The sequence below is a fragment of the Jatropha curcas genome, chromosome 7, assembly GCF_041381405.1.
Source record: "Jatropha curcas cultivar XTBG-Jc1 chromosome 7, XTBG_Jcur_1.0, whole genome shotgun sequence".
NCBI lineage: Eukaryota > Viridiplantae > Streptophyta > Magnoliopsida > Malpighiales > Euphorbiaceae > Jatropha > Jatropha curcas.
The window spans coordinates 23,795,413-23,817,900 of record NC_143157.1 but is presented as its reverse complement, the minus strand read 5'-3'; the positions used below and the strand labels follow the sequence as shown (position 1 = coordinate 23,817,900).

Below are 22,488 nucleotides of genomic sequence, written 5' to 3'. Positions count from 1 at the left end.
TACATTATGATATCAGCATGACAAGACATAAAGTCAACCAGTTTGTAACGTCTCGACTCCGTTTATTCGGGTTTACGGGTGGACCGGGAAGGGATGTTACATGCATAAATTAATATTAGTATAAATTTGGCCCATGTTAATTGATTGAAGTAAAAGATCGAGATTCAAAAATTGCTATTGGAAGTAATGTCCTATGTTGAGATGAGATATAAATATTTATAGTAACTTTCCTATTCTAACCGAAAGAATAAATACCAAAAATAATCCCAATCTTAAATATTGAGTTAGAATCTTGGGCATTAATTACATAATTAAATGACTCTTTGACCAAATGGTACCTCTATTTGCACTGATTTGAGTAACGTTTTGTCCATTTTATTAATTGTTGCGATCATTAATCATTTAAAAGGAAAAAAATTTGATATTCTTCATGACTTTCCAGCTTGTTTCTTGACCTAATAATGAAAAAAATGGCGAGGCATCTCTCTCCAAAAGCTACTATTGATGTTCATGGCTTGCCTTTTTTTCTCGATCGAGATAATTAAGACATAGATTTAATTTCATTAATCACTAGTTAGAAGTGACACATCAATCAAACACCATCTATTTTCTGAGTTCCATTTACGTATTTTTTTCAAACATGTGACATGCAAAGCTTGCTAAAATGAGCAAAAGATTGTAAGATTGTTTACATGTTACTAAAAATGATTTGGCAGCCATTTTCTACATCTGGTATTATATTGCCTTATTCTCAAGCAACGTAAAAATAATAAAAGCTTTCATCTTCAAGCTAAAAACCCTTTTAATGGCGTCTTTTTGGATGCGTAGGGCAACATTAAAGCATATATTAGGTGCAGAAATTAAAATGGTCACTTTCAAATCTTTGGTTACTCTGTAAGCTTTTAATGTGTATATAAAATGTGGTATTCTGACTTTGTCTGTTGCCATGGGCATTATTTTGTCTGCAAAACCTGTGCCAAACAATTGGCAGATTCTTAATGCCTTCTGCTATTAAGAATCTGATTATAAAATTGATATGCAATTGACCATTCCTCAAGTTTCTAGACAAGTTCCCCTAGATTTGGGGTAGAAGGAATTGTTTGGCCTGCCAGAAAATGTAAGAATGTCTGTCAAAGATACAATTGTAACAACCAGGAGAATTTTGTTTTAGTTTATTCTTTAAAGAGAGAATTTGGTAGATTTGGAAACAGATGAAGAAAGAGTACGAATTTCTTTTAGATGGATAGTCATTAAAAATAATTTAAGTGTTTGAATTACCTATCATGTTAATTTTTTTTTATAAGTTTGCACTTGTGGTTCAAATTCAAATCCGGTTCATTTCAAATGATTATGTACTTAAATTGATTTATTTTGACTAAAAAATGCATAAATATATACATTCATTAATATTTTTTTCACCTTTTCAATTTTCTGGTTGATCCTAACAGAATTTTCTATTCAAGAATATTATTAATTCTCTAGAATGTTATTTGAATTAAATTCTAATTGATTAAAGAAGAAAGTCTTGTCACTTTACCAATTGGACAAGGATGATTCAATGTATGTCTATTTTCTTCTTTGTTCTGGGCCTAAAACAGCTACAATACAACCCTATGTTCCTAATTAAATGATTTCCTAAAAGAAAAAAAAAAATAAAAATTAATGTTATCTTAACTGGAGATGCGGGGTATCGATCCCCGTACCTCTCGCATGCTAAGCGAGCGCTCTACCATCTGAGCTACATCCCCTTTCATGTTTATAAATTTTTTCAGAAACTTATAACGTAGCAAAAAGAAAAGGAGATTTGTTGTGGCTTGTGGATAGATTATGAAGCTCTGCTGCTGCTGCAACATTATTAGGAATTTAGGATGGAATATCAATTTAAGATTGAAGAGATCATCAATGAAGAGTTTATAATTATGCTTCAATATTTTTCTTCACATAGTAAATGAGGTTGACTATGTTGTGACAGGCACTAAGAAATAGCTTGTCAAGAAAGTAGAAACAAAAACCATATGCTATACTGACATAATTGTAAGCATCAAGTTTGATGGATTACTAGATGATATATATATAAATATTCCCATGCACAAATATTTTCTAAAAGAAAATGTTTCTTTAGATTCTATTCAATTATATTTCAGGTTGTTATAAGTTTATGGACAATACAATATGGGACACCATAGCCCAATAGCATGGTTTGCATATGGAGGGGAAGAGTGTGATCTAAGATAGAACATGCTAGGGGAGTCATGATTTTGAATATGTTATTATGGTTCCATCAAAGTTGAAAGCCATAGGTTCTTGTATTTGAAGCTTATCAGTCACTGAAGCATAATTCTTTAATTATGGCTAAATCTTGGATGAATGACCATTTCCCTTTCTGGGGCAAGTGTGAACTAAAATATGTTCTTACAAGGTCCATACTAATTAAAATGATGTACAAGATTTCATAATGTTAGAACTAACATGCTTTGTTTTTTTTTACATGTCTTTTATTCTAATATCAAATTTACACTGAATCAGAATTTTTGGCTACAGTACTGTCATTAGCTTCACAATCCACAGAGTTCTTGGGGATTCTTATTTCTAGAAATATATCATTGTTCAAATATGCCTCTATTTTTCTCCAATCTGCATCTTCTGGCAGCTCAAGCCTTCTGACATAACCATGCTCCCACCAATTCCCACTTCTCCAATCTTTTGCTTTTGTCTCCCTTTGTTGGTTCCATTGCCCACTAATTTCCACAATCTTCCCATTTTCTGCATACACTTGCACTGTGTTTATCCCAACTCCTGCTTTATAAAATCAGTAGATTTAGAGTAGGTCTAGTGAAAAAGAAACTTATGAAATTCATTTCTAATTCAATACCTGGTAGGTCTGCTTTTAATACATAAGCTTCATCTGTTTGGAACCAATCAACATTAGTCTTGCCGGAGCTTCGAAGACTAGATAATAAGACATCAGACTCGAATTCCCACAATGGAAATGCATCTGAAGGATCGAAAAACTTGCCAAACAACAATGGACTAAAGAGTGATCCGTCGCGGAATATCTTCTGCACAATTTGATTTCCTTGTGAGCAAAATCTTTTATACACTTCTTCAGTTAATGAAACACTCCATTTATGTGGAGTTTGATCTTTTGTATGAACTTCAAGAACTTTGCAACTTGTCATTGCAGGATTATTAGGTTTGGCTTTTATTTCCTGAAGGTAAGTTGAAGGCTTTTAGGGTTTAATTTATAGTGTGAAAAGATGTTCTTTAATTAATAAAAGCAAAGAATAAATTCTTTGAGAATATTTGGAAGGATGTAAAGTAAAGTAAGAAGGGATTGGGATAGGCAGATTTTCAAGAATGGAGGAAATTTATTTTCACTTTTAAAATAAGAATCTTGAACACTATTTTTGCCTTTTGCTGTCCATACAATTTTCAAAAGGCTTTACACTTCATCACATAATTTGTTGTCTCCAATTTATATAATTGTTACATTCTTGATGTAATAATTAAATAGAATAAAAACAAATTTTATAAATAGGGTTGATTCAATAAAAATAATTAATTATTTTTCAAAAAAAAAAAAAATACAAGAGCTAATTAATTTGGCAACAGGAACTTGCAAATAATAGTGTGATTGACTTTTGTGAATTTAAGCTAAAAAAAAAAAGTAAGTTAAATTATGATTTACTCACAAAATTATTAAAACAAACATTATTCAATGGTAAAATTAATACTTCCTTTTTATATTTTAAAAATTAAAATTAAAACTAAAATCCCACCTATATCATTCTTAAGTTATGAAGTATTATTAGAGGTCACCATTACTTAGTTTTGATTGAAAAATTGAGTTTAATGCTTAATTTGAAAATTCGATTCAATTTATTTAGAAATTTGGTTTGGTTCTATTTCAATCAAAAATAATTTTTAAATTGAAATTAATCGAATTAAATCCGTTCAATTTGATTTCTTAATTAATTAAGTGTGGATTCAATTTTCTTTATAACAATTTTCGTTGATTTAATTTTGACTATTTTATATCTGAATCAAATCGAATCAATTAATACTTAGCCCTAACTATTATTATATCGATTAAACTTGAGATTTTTCTCTCAATGTTGTAATTATTAAATTTTGTGAAGGGGAATGACTCGAATAATTTTATATACGCAAAGTTGTGTGAAAGGAATATTTGTGAATGTAATGGATGCCTATTTGCTATGGTTCACATCACATTCTCCTTCTTTATAAATGTATTTTTGATACCTTTAATCTTTATTTCCTTCTTTGCTTTTCAAGTGGCAATTAGTTTTTGACTACTTAAGTTAAAGTTTTGTGCACTGGATTGGATTGCATCCTGTCGTGGCATATGTCCAACTACTTTTTTTATAATACTACCTTTTACACAAGTAATTTTAGCGTTTATTCGGCAAAATTTATTGTTTTGATATTTATTAACTATTTTAGTAGTATTTAGTAATTTCTTATAAAATGCTAAAAGTTAAACACTACACGAGTTAACTTTTTATAAAACATCACCTTAATATTTAAGACTAGTTTAAACGTTATATTACCGGACACTATAAAAAAATAGCTTTTAGCTTTTTCACTTATTAAGATGATAAGTTGTGCTGAACACACATAATATTAGTATATGCATAGTGACATATTCTTGAATTGTTAGTGTTAATTATGTCAAAAAATTCATTTTTACCGTAATAATATTTTGGTATTTAACATTAATATAATATTTGACATTCTTTAACAAAAAGTAATTTGGATAATGAGTTAAAATAGTATAACTAAATTTTTTTAGGGAAAACAATAATTTTATTAATCAGTAGGAAATTCAATAGTGATAATACAAAGAATATGATTTTGAAAAATATTTTATATTTTAAAGCGCGTAATAATAAATTATTATTGTTAAAGAATGAGTAACTTTATTCGCTTGTCTTGTCACCCAAAATAAAAAGAAACTCGGATGTTTCAAGAAGCAATTTCTTGCGATCATCAATCATCACCGGTCTAATTCTTCTACTGATCTTGTTTTTAAGATAACTCCAACCACTTTTTGTGCATCCATTTCAACTTCTACTCGACACAATTTATTATCTTTCAGCCAAGAAAATATCTCCCTCAAGCCTAGAACTTCAGTCAGTCATCCAAGGACTAGGAGTATACTTGGCAGTTGGCACCAAACTGCCTTGTAAAACCCGCCATGAAACAACCTTGATGGTTCATAATAATAGCTCCGAACCCAGAATTATTGCTGCCTTCAAGAACCGCAGCATCGATATTGCATTTCAGAGAGCCTCCAGAAGGCGGCAACCATTAACAAGTCCTGGAGTTTTGATCTTGCACTACACGAGAGTCCGAAATATTTTCCTTTGCATGAGTAGTCAAGAAGTTAGAACATGAGAACATAAAGTTAAATAATATGAGTTTTAGGACACTTTTGAATTAATCGATGCTAAAAGGTTAATACTAGTTAATTAGTTAGCGAGCTTTCCGTTATTTGTCTTTTATGGATGTGATAGTTGAATATTGAAAGGATATTGTAAGGGGATTGGAAGCTAGCAGATGGATTGATGCAGATCAAGTTGGAGGTTTTTTTTTTTTTTTAAAAAAAGAGCAGTTACTGTGTAATCTGGGTTTCAAGCCCTCCTTTATAATAATAATAATAATAATAATAATAATAATAATAATAACACATTTGATTTATTTCATTTAAATAATTAAAATAAAATATACAACACAAGCAATAAAGACTACAGTTGAAACTTAAAAGTTAATATTGACAAAATAGAAATTGGGCATCCATGACCCTAAACTCAAGGGCCAGCAGAATCTAGAAATTGACAATTGATAACATAAAAATATTTTTAATTTGACTTTAGTTTAAACATGTCAAAAAAAAAAAAAAATCTCTTCAAAAAAAAAAAAAAAGAAAAGAAAAATTATAATAAATACAGTTAATTTTATTTAATTTTTCCATATTTATCCCTTTTTTTATAATATAAGAATATAGAAGATTCATATTTTAATAACTTGTTTGTTTCAATATTTGACTATTAATAATATAGTATTATATTTGTTGATATGAAATTGTAAATATTACCCTTTTTCTAGAAAAGAAATAAAATTATTAAAAGAAAAGGGAGCCAATTTTTATAGGACATAAGGAGTAATTAAGAGTTACCAACAAGTATGTTTATGTCCAGTGATTTTACAGAATAACACAAGAAAATAAATATTTACAAATTTATTTTGATGATAAATATTTATAAAATTTAGATGAATATTTAAATTTTTTTTCTCATAGTCTACGATTAAAAGAACTGTATAAATAAATAAACTATAATATAATATTATGTATTATGAACCATTTAAATATATGAAAAACATCATAAAAACTTAGAATTTCTTATAAAAAATGAAAATGGAAAATATGAAATGAATTAAAAGCAAACAAAAGAAGGATGCATTATCGTGATCGTTGGATAAGTTTTATTTGAATATTATTTAAATATATTAAAATTTTATCTGAATAGTTAAATATGTCTGTTTGGATAAAGATTTTGAATAAAAAGCACAATGAAAGTCAAAACAAACAATCAGGATCCAATAGAATTGATTTCAAATTTGGAGAGTTGACAAATAATAATAGCTGCCATGCCAAGGTTTACGAACCTCATTATCGACTCCATCGCCACAAAAATTCTGGAAAATTTTCTTTTAAGTTTCATCTAGAAGAAAGGAATTTTTTTTTTAAACCACAAATATTTTATTATCAGAGAACACCTAATCCAGTAGCTCAAGGCTTAGTCACAGTTAAGGTTCCTCACTTTTACAGGTGTATTTAGTAGGATATCAATTACGAAAACTCTTCCCACGTACTTAATCTATATTGCCAATTGAGTTACAATTCGTAGGTGAAGAGAGGAAATTTTAATGCAGGGAAAATTTGAATAATTTTAGAGGGCAAACTTTTTTATATAAAAATGTATCATTTAATTCAAATTACTTTCAAATTTCAATGATGAAAATAAGAAATATTACATACAAATGGATTGGTTTTATTTTTATTATCATTTGACAGTTGACACCTTTTTTTTTCAGAAAAATAAATATTCCTTTTATTGATATTATAGACATAATTATCCACCCAAGCACATAATTAATTATCCTCTACCAAACTTTATTATTATTATTATTATTGTAATTTATAGATTTTGAGACCCTGATATGTGTAGAATTCATGATTTATAAAATCAACGGATTTTATATTTTATTATTTGGTTGAAAAGTATAATTTATAAATTTAAAATATATTTTTAAAATATAAATAGTTTAAGTAAAATTATTAAAAAAAATCATGGAATTAAAGTGAGATTTCTCTCTTCCGTACCATGGAATTATGGTCTTTTTTTTTAAACCAAATAAAAGAATTTGTTAAATCTATGAATTGTAAATAATTGAAATTCTATTAATTCTATAAAAATTTTTAAATAAAATAGAAAAGGAGATATGTCTTATAAGAACGTTGTCGTATTACATTAAATTACAATTTGCATGATATGCAAATGAATTTTACCCTTCAATGTTTCTCAAATGAAATAATCATAAATGAAGTGCATTAAAAAAAAATCTCCCCAAAAATAAAGTATTTTTTTCACTTTTTTTTTTTAAAAAATAGCAAATAAATCTTCGCCGTAAACAACATTTTTTATTTGATACTAGTAATAAACAGCGACATCTTCCTTAAAAAAACATTTTATTTAAGATTATAAGGAATTTAATTTGCATACTGCTATTAATTTAGTTCTAATAAACAGTCATTAATCATTAATTTTAATATACCTAATTTATCATTTCTTTATCTTTTTTTTTTCTTTTTTAATTTTCTTTACATGAAGTGATTCTCCCTTTCCTTCTCCCTTCCTCGTATAACAGCAAGACTTTTTGGTTTCCTTTCCGCGTCTTTCAAAAGAGTCCTTCAAATTCAATTTTTTTAAATTAAAAACAAAAGAAAAAAGAAAACGTATCTTATTGTAAATTCTGCGTCAGCTTTTCGACAAACTCTTATTCCATAAGAAAAGTCTGTCAATTTCACTAATTTTTACTGGTCAACAGACTCAACACCGTTTCCTGCATAAACAGCTGATGCCTTTTTGAGCTCTCATTCTTTTTTATTGGATCTGGTCATAATCAAATACCACTTTGAGTACTCACGCTTCAGGATTTTCTGTCTCTGTTCATGAATTGGTCCTTTTTAAGTTTTTTTTTTTGAGCTCATTTATACCGAGTTGTTTGTAGATTTTGCTCTTTTTGTCACTTGATTCGATATTTTGATTCTTTTGGGAAAATAAATTCTGGGTTTTGTTTGGTTGATTGAGTTGTGATTCCAAGTTTTGCTTTTTGGGTACAAGTTGTATATCGAACTCAAATCGAAGTTTTTAAAGTTTAGAGCTTGGTTGGTAGCTATGGTGAAGCTATGCTATGGACAGGTGAGGTAAGTTGGCAAGATTTTGTTGGTAAAAAAAAGTGAAAATAGGATTGTGGCTCCTGCCTCTCCTCCGGCGTCGTTTCCTCCGCCGATTTGGCCAAGGAAGGGAGGTTGGAAATCTCTACCTTCACATTTAGCTGCTCCTTCCGATTCCGGAGTGTGAGACCCGCAGTTGATAGTAGCTCGTGGGGGCGAGTGAACAGTGCATACCTATCTAATACATTCAGTGTTTGTGTCTGAAATCATTTTGGGGTAAGTTGAACTTTCATCGGAATTCCACTTAAAATGCTAAACTTCTATACGCTAGGTTATTCGTATGAAAATTTGGACATGTTAGCTCATCGGTGTAGCATATAAGCTTCTAATGTATAAACGGGAGGAATATAGTTTAAGGTATTGATTATAATTTCCATTGTTACAGAGAGTATCTAAAAAGGAATGTAATAAGAAGAAAAGCCATATACTATGCCTGTAAATATGTAAGTAATAGGCTAAGTTTGTAGTTTTCTAATGGAGCGATGAACTGTTATAAAATCTTGATAATTTTTGAGACCAAATGCGGGTGAAACTTAAAAACCTCTAACCTTTTCTTGTACATTAGCAAGTATTTTGTTGAAATATATATGTCCACAAGTTTTGAACTAACAAGAATGTGATTTTTACAGGATTATTTCTACCATTCTACTGAGTTCATGCTCATCCCTCGCAAGAGAGATGGGTGTGACATTAGCTATGCCGATTAAAGATAAAATGATCCACATAAAGTCAAATTGCTTCATGTTTTTGGTGATTATGCTTTGTTCATCTATGGTGGGAAGTCTGGAAGACAGACAGATCACAGGGGAAGTATATTTGAGCCAGCTAGTCAATCTAGTGACTGGGGAGGTTGATGAGGGCGTGGTAAGATACTGAACAATACTCTTTACTGTTGTTAAACTTATTAAATTTTTAGATCAAATGAGGTTATTTGATTTTTAGCGGTTGAAATTCCTGTTTGCATGTTAGTTAGACTGCATACTGATTTATTTCTAGGCACATATTAGGCATATAGAATGGCTGCTTTAATATCCTAATTTTGCTAATTTTTAATTTTATATATCAATGTGCTGCGGAAATCTGGCTTCTTAGTTTCTTTGTCAATTTCTGAAGAATAGGTGTTAACAAACAGCAGGATTATACTCCGGCTAGATGGTATTCATGCATTGAATTATTTGTTCCTATTAGTTTGGAGGACATTCCTGTGATATCAAGAATTATTTAGTTAATAACTCGTTTCTCTTGGACATGCTTTGATTTATATGATTAAGTTTGGTCTATTCAGGCCATTATCTGTTATTAAATTCACTGAAATGATAATAATCCTAAAATTGGACATGTAAATGTGAGTTATTAACTGTATCTTCTACTTGGCTGTGGAAAATGCCAGTGAGCTTCCAAATGCTTTGAGAATTTGCTCTGAAAGATGCGCGATACATGTAGAGGTCTTAGAAATGAGGTTTGGCTTGTTGGCAACTCAAATTTCTGGTATTATGTGATTTTTATTTATCAAAATATATGGCTTTGTCATTATGATCTTAGCATGTTGCATTTGTCAGAATTAGAGCAAACCTTGCTTAATATTATGTTTGTTTATTCTTTTTTTTTTTATTGAGTTAGATACTTTTTAGATTTATTCCTCCTCCTTTTTTTTTTTTTTTTTTTTGGGTGGAGGGTGGCAATAGGTTGAGAACTGGGTTGCGATTTGCTTCCAGGATCTTATTCTTACCTGTAAAATAGTTGCTTCTAGCACCAGGAGTTGAAATTTAGAAATTGTTGAAAGCTAGTTCAGACATTAAAGCACAGTGGTATTTATTTTGACTAGTTGTTCAGTCGTTAGGCAATAATTTGATTGTAAGAATCATGTGGTTTTAGGACCATTATATCAAAACTGGAATTGTCATGCTCACAGTCACAGATGAATATGTTCATGATGAATACTTGTTTATATGCTTATAAATTAAGTCAATTGTGGAAACTGAATTTCTCATCTTTACCTGTCTGTTTATTATGCTTCTCTCTCTCTCTCTCCCTCTCTCCCTCCATTGTGCACGTGTGTGTGTGTATACACCTTAATGCTTCTTTGCTGTTAATTTATCTATCCTCTGTTTTGAGGCCCAACTAAATTCTTGTTTAATCTATAGTTATTTAAAGTCTAAAAGTTGACTTGAGATTTATTGACATTATTGGATGACAGGCAGAGCTATTATGGATCAGTTGCAGGCTAGATTTGCTTTGCTTGAAGAAAGCTGATAAAGATCTTGACTTCTGTTTTCCAGAGGAGACTTTTGGTATGGCTGGTGAATGTAATTCAGCGCGTAGGTCACTGGTGAAAAAAAACACTTGGAAAATAATTAAAGTCCAACATCCCAAATTAAAGCAAACACTTCTAGATTGCATGAAAAGGAATAATAATCTGTTACATGTTGGAAAAGGTGACTCTAATATTCAACATACCAGGTATCTTGATTCCTTTTTCCCTAAGGTTGCTGTTAAGAGAAGGAATTTGCTCCAGACAAATGCAGATTCACCAGCCCCTGTTGTTGGATCACCTTTTCCGAGCCCAGCGCCATCTCCTGATTCGGCACCTTCTCCAGTACCTACTGCCTCAGATCCTCCAATACCTTCTCCTTTAAGTCCTCCTGTTTCTGCTCCTGCAAGTCCTCCAGTTTCTACTCCTAAAAATTCTCTTCCATCTCCACAAACACCTTTTTTTCCTATTGGAGATGGATCACCACCTCCAGCTATAAAAGATGCATCTGCAGATCCTACTTCTGGTCCAAATGTTGAGGCAAATAGTAGTAAAAGTAACCATAAAGTAATTATTGTTGCAGTAGTGGTCACTGCTATATTGACATCTGCCATTGCAGGGTTGATCTGTTTTTGTTGTCCTAAGATTTTTAGAAAAGGTTCTGGCCTTGGACGTAATGATGAAAGTCGTCTTCTTAACCTGAGCTTAAGTGATTACTCTACTGGTACATATTCCTTCTAGTGTTCTTATTGCAACTAACTTATGTTTCATGCAGTTTTGATATTCTTTCAAAATTCGGTCTTTCAGGTTCTTATAAGTTCTTCGGTTTAGTAAATTCTGCTGAAGGAGAGAAGGTGGGCCACCAGTCATTCAATATGAACTCAAACTATGATAATCCATCTTTGCATAGTATCAAGTCTGATGTTCTTAGTACCCCAGCAGAAGAAAATACATCCTTTGGAGGTGTTGGTGCTACTGGAGTCTCTTCTGAATCGATTGACAAATCTAGCAATAGTATTGGACTTTTACCTCTTCCTCCTGGAAGGGCAAATATCATGCCTCCTTTGAAGCCTCCTCCCAGAAGGGCAACCCCTCTTCCTCCTGAACCACCTGCTGCTCTTAGACCTCTTCCCCCCATCAAGGCTGGTTCCACTCCCCCTCCCCCTCTCCCACCTCGTGCACCAACTCCTCCTGCAAAAGCTTCTGGTAGTGCAGATCTTCGCCCTCCTGTGCCACCTCCTCCTGGACCACCTCCTCCACGACCTGTAGCTCATGATGCCAAACTTGGTCCATCTCCACCACCCCCACCCCCAAAGACTAGTATGGCTCCCCGACCACCACCACCATTGCCTGGAGGTTCGAAGGTTCCTCATCCACCTTTTGGTTCAAAGCTTCCATCTAATTCAACATCAGGTGAAGGAGATGGTATGGAGGGTAATTCCAGTACTACTAAAGCTAAATTGAAGCCCTTTTTTTGGGATAAAGTCATGGCCAATCCCGATCATTCAATGGTTTGGCATCAGCTTAAAACAGGATCATTTCAGTACGTCACATAATTTTTTTTTTTTTTTGGTAATTTTTGTTGAGTTATTTATAAATTTCTAAAAATTCTAAGCTGCTTAAATTAATTGTACAGGTTCAATGAGGAGATGATAGAAACATTGTTCGGGTATGCACCTGCTGACAGAAAAGCTGATCGAAGAAAAGATTCATCTTCTGAAGATCCTTCATCCCAGAATATTCAAATCCTTGATACCAAAAAGGCACAAAATTTAGCAATTCTTTTGCGAGCTTTAAATGTAACAATAGAAGAAATCTCTGATGCACTTCATGAAGGTAATTTCCTTTGCACCCTTTTACAGTTTTTTCATTCTTGCAAGATATTTGATTTGAACAACACAAAAACACAAGTCTGCTGAAAGGAAATGGCTTTATGAAAATTGCTTCTAAGAATGCAGCTCCCTTTAAAGAGTTTCTGTAATGGCAACTTTTTATTTTTGACGCTGCATCTGGGAAACAAATTTTATGTCATATATATATATATATATATATATATATATATACACGCACACATATATCTTTTAAGGACCGTCATTATTTTTTGATAGGCATGGGTGTTATATAGTTCTGGGGGTGTAAATACATCTCCTTAGTTAGAGAATTTGCAATAAGGAGTTGTTGTGGTTTTAAACTTTTGATTCATTGAGGTAGTCTAACCTCTCTTAGTTAAAAATCAGGAAATGAGCTTCCGGTAGAGCTCCTTGAGATTTTGTTGAAGATGCCACCTACAGCAGGTGAAGAACTGAAGCTTAGGTTGTTCAACGGTGAAATTTCTCAACTTGGACCCGCTGAACGGTTCCTGAAAGTATTAGTTGATATTCCATTTGCGTATAAACGACTAGAAGCACTGCTTTTCATGTGTACTCTACAGGAAGATGTTAACACTACTAAGGAGTGCTTTGAAACTTTAGAGGTAAGGGATTGGAATGTTTTGTGCATCGCTCATATGATTTTTTTCTTATGGTTGCTGCTCATTTTGTGTCAGCATTTGATATTGACATTTTACAACTTTTAAAAGGTACAAATGACTATTTGACTGCATACTGGAAACACTCACATCTATGGTCCTGCACTGAACAGAAACTTGAACTTTTGCCTACAATCTATAGTGATGAAGCAGATACCCTAGATTTTTGGCACTAATTATAAAAATACATGAATTTTTGTGAACCAAAATATAATATGTTCAACCCCCCCCCCCCCCCCCCCCAAAAAAAAAAAAAAAAAAAAAAAATTGATAGTCGTTTTCGATAACTGTGTGATGTTCGTCTCCCTTGCTACTTGGATTATGAAATGCATGCACAAATGAACAAGGATGTTTATCTGGTTGTGGTGAACCCCATTCTCCATATCTTTGGTCTTTGGACCAATAATAAAAAAAAGGTGCAGGACTGCAAGCTCTAATGATTCTTGTTCTTGAGGTTAAGTTTTTGAAATTGGTGAAACCTGGGAATGATGCTCATGCATATGCTTCTGTCTGCATGTAACCTTGCGCGTTTTACATAAAAATATTCATAAATTGAAGAACTGAACTTTTGCTGAAGCACAAAGATTCTCATGTTCCTTGTTTCAGATTTAACATAATTGTCTTTCATTTATGCATCCCATGTAATCTGATAGTAGTTTCTAGTCAATTTGTTGGACTTTTGTGCTTTATTAATTTGTAAAGAAAATGCTAATGCTCTCTCCTCATGGGACAGGTTGCTTGTAAGGAATTAAAAAGCAGTCGGTTGTTCCTCAAGCTTTTAGAAGCTGTTCTTAAAACTGGCAATCGTATGAATGATGGAACATTTCGTGGTGGTGCACAAGCATTCAAGCTTGACACACTATTGAAACTATCTGATGTGAAGGGAGTAGACGGTAAGACCACACTTTTGCACTTTGTTGTTCAGGAGATAAGCCGTTCAGAAGGAGTGAAAGCTGCTCGCACGGCAAGAGAGGGACATAAAAACTCCAATATCAGTGACACAAATGAAAATGTGTTTGAGGACATTCCCCTTGATACAGAAGATGACTATCGCAGCCTTGGTCTTCAGGTAGTTTCACGTTTGAGCAGCGAACTAGAAAATGTCAAGAAAGCAGCAGCTGTAGATGCTGATAGCATAACAGGAACTGTTGCTAAACTTGGCAATTCATTGTTAAGAGCCCAAGATTTACTGACCAAGGACTTGAAGAATTTAGAAGGAGAGAGTAAGTTCTATCAAGTATTGAAAAATTTTGTGCAAAACGCGGAGGTTGATGTCATGTCATTATTGTCAGAAGAGGAGAGAATTATGGCTCTAGTGAAGAGCACCGGTGATTACTTTCATGGTAAGGCAGGGAAGGATGAAGGGTTGCGTCTGTTTGTCATAGTGCGCGACTTCTTGATAATTTTAGATAAGGTGTGCAAACAGGTAGCAGAAGCACAAAAGATAACGGAGAAGACACCAAAAAAAGGCTCCTCCTCGCGCCAACAACTTTCGCCTGATTTTCGTACACAGTTATTTCCAGCAATTCAAGAACGGAAAATGGTAAATTCTAGTTCAGATGATGACAGTGAATAATTTTCATGTGTCAAGGTTATACTATTCATCAGCCATTATATACTTCTCACCAGGGATTTGGTTGAAGGTCTTAGTGGCCGAGCAGATATCTCAGCAGAGGACAGAAACACTTCCATTAGTTAGTAGTTAGATAGTGTACTGCTCATCATTGTTTTTGAAATTCTTTGTTTTAAATTGGAACAGTTAATTTAGTTAGTCATCTCTCAAGTTCTATTTAACATATTTTTTTCCTTAAGAATTTTTTTGTATAATTTATTTATATTTTAAAATGATAAAATAGCCATTAAAAGTTTGTCTGCATTGTTCTCATTTTCTTCTCTTTTTCGACGAGAAACATGTACAACATATAAGATAAAAAAGAACTAAGATTGAAACAATCTGTTAATGAATATTTTTATTTTATTAAAAAAGTCTAATAAGCTATATATCCTGAATTTTGCATAGTATCGAAATTTCATTCTATTATTAAAAGAAACCTGGAAACTAATAACAACATTTTTTTTTATTATTAAGCAAAATACTAAAACATAATAGATCTTATAAATATGAAACAGGTGATTAGAAATACCTATGCCTGAGGTTGAACAAAAAAAAAAATTATTCTATTCAAGTATTTTGACGAAATAGCCATCAATGGTATTAAGCAACACTAAACTTTCCACATAGGGCCCAATAAAAGTATATTCCGGTGTTCCCAAAACCTGTCGGCATTTAACGTGCCGATTCTGGAGATCAACTGCTATAAGATCCCCATCAAGACTCTCTGCTATCAACTCTTCACCTTTCTTGCTAATCCACAATGGCCTTGCTGTGTGCAGGGACTTTAAATCGTTACCGGTTACAAAAATCTTGGTCCATTAATTTCCCACACCATACTCTTTCATTATCCATAGACAAGGGTTAACAATGGAAGGATTTCTGTAATACAAACCAATAGTTGAATCTTTATATACCACTGGACGAACCAAATGGAAAAAGTTTGAGCTGGACAAACCAATAGTTGAATCCTAAATTCTTCCGGCAATATAGTCTCATGAAGCACTTCATTACTCATATCCAACCCTAACAAAACATAGTTTAACAAAGAATCCCCATCTCTACGAGCAATCCAATGAACAACTCCATTAACAAAAGCTTGTGAACTAGAAGCAATAGTCATATATTTATGACATATTGGACCAGACAGAGTCTTCCATGAACTAGACTTGAGTGAGAAAATCTCCAGTTGAGCTCCGGAGTTTAAACCCTTTGGGTCATTAGGAGGAACCATTCTCACTAACTTGTAGTCATCATTGCGGGAATCATAGCCAAACCCAACAAAGGCATGGCCCATGGAAGTGAGGTTAGGCCTAGGAACGGTAATAGATTTTTGAATGGATGGGTTCCAGAGCAGATAATAGTAGGGTACATAATCGTGGTCGCCGATAAGGCAAACTATGCCATTGATAGAGTCAGCAACACGAAAGGATTTCTCGTGACCCTTGAAAGGTAAATCAATAACCTTGTGGACAGTGAACTCTTGGTTGTCATGATAGATATAGTAGCATGCTTTAGTACCCTGCTCACATTCGTAGCGGCGGTCACTGTAGTGGAGACGGCAAAGGAAGAAGCCGTGGTGGTAAGCTTAAGGTGGGTGGAAATAAAGGTAGGATCTTTAATGAGAGAGTTCCAGTACTTGCATACAGTAGTACAACGAACGAGAGTGTTAATTGACATTTTGTGGAATATTTCAATCATCAGTTCACCAGGTAAAAAACAACAGATATGTTCTTCATTCTCTTTTCTTCTTCTTCAACTTCCTGAAAAAAATTGAAATACACGTAGATTATTTTGTTGAATGGAAATGAAAATCATCATCATCTACAGGACAGAATGAACAATAGAGAACAGAGAACAACAGCTAGCAACAGAAATAAACAAGAGAATGAAAAAAAAAATCAGCTTTATAAAGGAGAAAACTGAAGAAACACCCTTAAACTGCAAATTCAAAACACCCAGAAGACTATATAATAAAACAGAAATAATAGAAGCAAAAAATTGACCAACAAAATCAAGTGAGAAAGCAAAAAGAAAAAAAAAAAAAAAGACTGAAAGACATACCCAAAATCAAGCTAGAAAATTAGAATTTCAGAATTGAAAGCAAGTGATCAAAATAACTTTACTCAGATATCAATTATTTGATAAGATGGAGTAAAATTATGAATTTCTTCAATTTCAATTTCTCTAAAATACTACTCCAAACCAATGGTGAATATCATCTTGATCTTGTGGTAAGCAATGGTGCTATATATGATATTAAAGATTAAAATATGTAAATTTATCAGGAATCATGTGTTGATATCAGGAATTTTATATCTGTTAAAGGTCAGGGAGATTGTTAAGTGGTTGATGGAGAAATGAATCATTAAATTCAAGTTTGAAAGGTACGTAAAATAAAAGAAGCTCTTTGGATGATAGATAAATTCTTCTAATGATCGATAAAAACAAAAGTAGAAAGGAAAAAACAAAAAAAGACAACCTAACAGAGTTAACTCATATCAATAAATAGAAACAACAACCAACAAAAATAAAACAGAAACGTAGAAAAAAATATACCTTCTAATTGGAGAAAGCTTATATGATCTGCTTCGTTCTCTGTAAGCAGAATTTTTTTATTCTTCTTTTGTTCTCAATAGGCAAACAAATCCGCAAACAAAATAATAAGGAATAACTTTTCAAAAAAAAAAAAAATATTAAGAGATATGTTAGAAAAATATTATGAGTTCCATTAACTATCAGCTGCTTGATTAGAACCCTTGTTAAACACCTTTAATTTCAGAATTGAGTCCCAATAATTTATATTATTAATAATAGCGTTAAAGAATCAATTTTTAATCAACAAAATGGAGAGTATACCAGTTTGTAATTAACCGACATTTAGAATTAATATTAATAATGTTTATTTATGTTATTGTATAATGCTCCACTATGGCTACAAAATATAGGTTGTGATAATATGTTGGCAATTAAAAAAAAAAAAACTTATTCCAAATAACCTTTACAAATGACGTGTCAAAAATAAAGCAAAAAGAAAATATATTAGTAGCATTTATTATCATCGTGCATAGATTTTAAATACTTAAAAAAAAGTAAAGAAATATAAATAGAAACTCAATTGTTTATCCACATATACTGCATTCTATATATTTGGAAACTGTCTTTATTATAAAATTGAAATTATAGTACTATATGATATTTATTTAGTAAAATAAAAAACTCAAATATTTAAAAGAGACCTTCCTGTGACTGAGATCATTGACAACAAAGCATGATGAGAAGTGCAAGAAAGGAAGAGCCAACGATTTTTGGTTTCCCTTCCAAATCACATGCACATTTGCAGTAATCATCAACCTTATGTATAAACGTCCAATTGCAAAGCTTTTATAACTTTCTGCAATGAAATTAACCCAATTTCCAACGAGTAAAAAAATAACCTACTAATCATCAACAAACATTATCTTACATTCTAGCAATCATCAATATAAGTAGAAAACTGGTATCATCAGTTTAATTCGCCAAACATCTTTTCAAGATTCAAAACACACTCTCCATAAACGTTTTTTCATTCATTTATCAAATCTCTGATCATATATAAGCTTCCAAGACAATTATTATGCCTTTATTAATCATGCAAAGCAAGTAAAAAAAATCTATATTTCATGCACCATTTGTCATAGCACAGCCCTTTTCCTGTTAAAAGTTCCCTTCCCAATTTAGAGTGCGCAATCTGAAAAATAATCCAAGAAAACACAAGCCAAAGCAAAACAATCAATAGAGTATTAAGTGATACTCAAATCTTGCATCCATTATCATTATGGAAAAAAAAATCTTTCCACAAATCATTCCTATTTAAGCAACTACAAGATAATCGATTATATTCACAATCGCCTAACTTAAAAACCTAACTCTCTAACAGAAACTACTTCACAAGCATAAAAAGAACCAAACTCCTAACATAAAAATCTACTGAACAAACATAGTGGTATCACATTAACGCAAAGACTTTCTAAGAATATTTCCTTTTGAACCCTTTCTTGTTGAATTTAAGAATCATCATCAGCAGAGGCCTTCGAGCCTGAGGTACCAGTCTTCTTTGGCAGAAGAAGGTTGTGGATATTTGGCATCACACCTCCATTAGCAATAGTAACATCACCAAGAAGCTTGCTTAGTTCCTCGTCATTCCTCACTGCTAATTGGATGTGTCGTGGAACAATTCGAGTCTTCTTGTTGTCACGGGCTGCATTTCCAGCTAATTCAAGTACCTGAGATGACAAAATAAAAGACATCAAAAAACAGATCCAGAAACATAGATTTTACAACTCGGAAGATAGATAACACATCCAATTGCATGAATGGAAGGGCATAAATTTTTGCAATTGATGAATTGATAAAACATAATTAAGATTCCAACTTAAGGATTCAAAAAAAATTGTACAATTGAAAAGACCAATAAGTATTTTCAAAAATTTTAACATCGCCAATAATGAAAGAAAAGTTCATAAAATACAAAACCATAGGCAATTAATAAAAAGATCCGAAACCCTAATTCAAAGATTCGAAATTGAAATTATAATTATGAAATAACTTTTAAATCCAACAATTGACAATAATCAAATCCAAAAGAAAAAATCCCCTAACATACGCCAGAAACCAAATTAAACATATCAAAAAAATACAGCTTTTTAAACGGTGGTAGAAATCCCGTATAAACAAATAAAATTGAGAAGAAATTAACAACCCTAAATTGATATATGGACACAAATAACAAAAGAAAGAAAAATTTTCAGGGATCGAAAAATTAAAATACCTCAGCGGCAAGATACTCGAGAACGGCCGCAAGATAGACAGGGGCGCCGGCACCAACACGTTCGGCATACTTGCCGGCCTTCAAGAACCTAGCGATACGACCGACCGGGAACTGCAAACCGGCCTTGCTACTCCTCGATGTGGCCTTCTTCGCGGCGCCAGATCCTAGGGTTTTGCCTCTACCCGCCATTTAAGCAAATACTATAAGATGAGAGGGACGGAATCCAAAGAGCAATAAAGCTTTGGCGTATAGAGAGACAGAGAAGCCGTTAATAGAATTTATGAAACAAATAAGAGAGAGTGGGGTTATATAGGGGAGGAAGATTCGCGATTAGACCAATAGAAACGATGTACTCGGATCGAAAGTATAAGCCGTTAGATTAAAGTTAGATAAACGGTGAGGATACGCTCGCCGAATGGTTTAGTTTGGATCAAGCTACCTGGGACTGGGAGGCCTGAGAAAGCTTTAGGTAGCGGAGTTTTTAGGAATTTTAAAATTTGACGCGGTTGTTTTTGTTTTTTTAAGGAAGTATGGGTCCAGTCGTCGAACTACACGTCACAACGACAACAACTCAACTCTGAAACAAATTTCTGCAGGCCAAACATAAATTGAGGTCCACAGTTAAAATTTTAACGGAGTTAGTTTATCGCTTGACATGTATGAACTCTACTAAACCACCCATAATTATTTGCCATATCCATCATTTTTATCAAATTTCAAGATCGTTTTGTTCGTTTTATTAAAATTATAGAATATTAATTAATTTTTATTTAATATAATAATTATTGCCTATAATATCAAAATTTATCTTATTATTTTCATTAAAGGATTGATAGAAGGGGAAGCTCCTCCATAGTCCATCCAAACACATTCATACATTGAAATGTGAATAGAATATTTATCTAGAGCATGAGCAACAACAATCGAATTGTCTCCTTACATGATTATATGAAAATTTTTGGCACCGCCTAATGAGTGAGTCTCGAGCTAGCTAAGCGAGTCTCATACTCATTATCGAGAAATGATAGAGTTTTGATGTACTGAGTCATGACTAACGAATCAAACTTTAGTATTAATTAGAAATGTCCGTCTCCAGTTTCATAAAAACTCCAAAATTTGTAGCTTCAATCTCTGCATGATCTGTTTTGGTAGGATTGTTATAACTCTTAGAATGAGCTCTCATAATTTTAACTCGTTCCTTCCTAACTACAAACCTCAACCTGCATCCTTTATTCGTAAAAATTGCAGCACCAATGTTAAGCTAATACCATCCACCAAGAGGTGGAATCCATCACTGATGAACAGAAACTGATCCTTCTGACGCTACCATCAGCATCGATATAGCGAACAAAGGTCGAAACTCAAATAATAAACTCGTGCCTTGATGAATAAATTTATATCTATCGTAACTCTACTTTGAAACTTGTAGAGAGTTCCTTGCTTTTTATATGGTCCAAGCTATCATAGCAAACATTTCCAACTATATTACCTCAAAATCTGCAGATAGCAAACTCAACCAACCAAAAAAAAAAAAAAAAAAAAGAATTTGCACTAAACATGTCAGCATCAAGTGGAAGAGGACATAGTATCCAAACTCTCTTCGCTGAACAAGCTTTAAGAGCGTGGATAACATTTTCAACATCTTCACTGCATACACTACATGTAATGTTCAGATATCCATTCCTCAGTTAGTTAGAGATCTTAACACAGAAAATTAGTTTGTAAAAGCTCGAAAAACAAAAAGTGTTTAACTTTGGGGAATGATTAATGGTGCATACACTAATATAATTTCAAATTGTATAAGAACTAAAGAAGTATCAAACAACTTTAATTCTAAAAAAAAAACATTGCAATTAAGAAAAATAGTTGCATTTAATTACATTATCCTTTTATAGTTCTCTGAGTGTTATGGTTGCTGCATTTACAATTAATGAATTCATATATATTTATGATCTTATTTGCAAATTCATAGATTGAATCTAGGGATCACATTTTAAAGAAGCAGTCTTGCTATTTTATAATGGATTATGACCATTTATATCCATAAAATATATTTTCTTTCTCTCTTCGTTTCTTTTTCCTCGTTTTAGAAGATGGCTATTTTTAGAATCATTGGCATATATTAAATTTAGGGGTGTTCAAGATCAACCTGATCAAAATCTTTTTAGAATCATTTCATTTGTTATCTTATATTTGAATTAGATCTTGTTCTGAAATAAGTTTTCATGTAATGTTTAGTGTTTTAACTTGATTAAAATCACCATTTATCAGTAATATAGCATTTCTACTAATTTTTATAATTTGAAAATTTTGATTATAAAATGCTAATAAATAACTGAGCTAAAACACTTAATTTTGCCGATCAAGGTCTTAATCTAAATCAGCTACTATTTATTAACTACTTTATAGTAAAATAGGATTTTGGACAAAGTTCTGCAGTTTGGATTTTAAACAGCCCTAAATTGAAATATATGAAAATGATAAATGGGTTAATTGTTATGTAATGTTGGGCTTTGGGTCCAACTGGGGATGAAGGAAGGCTGGGCCTTGTCAGTGTGCAATGGACAATGAGTTCTCTTTGTTTGTGTTTGTGGAATTTATTATATTGCAAACATTTTGCTTTTTTTAGTTTTGTTAGAAAAAAATATATATATATATTTATTGTTTATATTAACAATTGTTTTTACTAATTTTTGTGTAGTGATTTACTTTATATTTGAACAATTATAAACCTCAACAACCATGG

The 22,488-nt window shown here is 32.3% G+C and overlaps 3 protein-coding genes, 1 non-coding gene and 1 pseudogene across 5 annotated transcripts; 1 reads left to right on the top strand and 4 right to left on the bottom strand.

The window, feature by feature from the left end:
• Window positions 1-1,675: 1,675 nt before the first annotated feature.
• Window positions 1,676-1,748, bottom strand: TRNAA-AGC (transfer RNA alanine (anticodon AGC)). Its single transcript has one exon. It is a non-coding gene; the product is annotated as a tRNA-Ala (tRNA).
• Window positions 1,749-2,395: 647 nt separating this feature from the next.
• On the bottom strand, window positions 2,396-3,268 carry LOC105632869 (HSP20-like chaperones superfamily protein). Of its 2 annotated transcripts, none has more exons than XM_012215328.4 (2): window positions 2,873-3,268; window positions 2,396-2,799 (listed from the first exon to the last, which is right to left on the bottom strand). In XM_012215328.4, exons 1-2 carry the CDS (start codon window positions 3,177-3,179, stop codon window positions 2,513-2,515), a joined length of 594 nt encoding a protein of 197 aa, XP_012070718.1. In that variant the 5' UTR covers window positions 3,180-3,268; the 3' UTR covers window positions 2,396-2,512. The 2 variants fall into 2 exon arrangements, with proteins under 2 accessions (XP_012070718.1, XP_012070719.1); XM_012215329.4 differs by having other exon boundaries at window positions 2,396-2,796; window positions 2,873-3,243.
• Window positions 3,269-8,018: 4,750 nt separating this feature from the next.
• Window positions 8,019-15,196, top strand: FH5 (formin homology5). Its single transcript, XM_037636572.2, has 7 exons — window positions 8,019-8,758; window positions 9,172-9,406; window positions 10,740-11,517; window positions 11,601-12,336; window positions 12,430-12,629; window positions 13,031-13,266; window positions 14,054-15,196. Exons 2-7 carry the CDS (start codon window positions 9,221-9,223, stop codon window positions 14,894-14,896), a joined length of 2,979 nt encoding a protein of 992 aa, XP_037492500.1. The 5' UTR covers window positions 8,019-8,758; window positions 9,172-9,220; the 3' UTR covers window positions 14,897-15,196.
• A 406-nt stretch (window positions 15,197-15,602) lies between these two features.
• On the bottom strand, window positions 15,603-16,687 carry LOC119369806 (F-box/kelch-repeat protein At3g23880-like; annotated as a pseudogene).
• Window positions 16,688-18,719: 2,032 nt separating this feature from the next.
• Window positions 18,720-20,035, bottom strand: RAT5 (Histone superfamily protein). The gene is made up of 2 exons (XM_012215326.4): window positions 19,743-20,035; window positions 18,720-19,197 (listed from the first exon to the last, which is right to left on the bottom strand). Exons 1-2 carry the CDS (start codon window positions 19,929-19,931, stop codon window positions 18,979-18,981), a joined length of 408 nt encoding a protein of 135 aa, XP_012070716.1. The 5' UTR covers window positions 19,932-20,035; the 3' UTR covers window positions 18,720-18,978.
• Window positions 20,036-22,488: the final 2,453 nt, after the last annotated feature.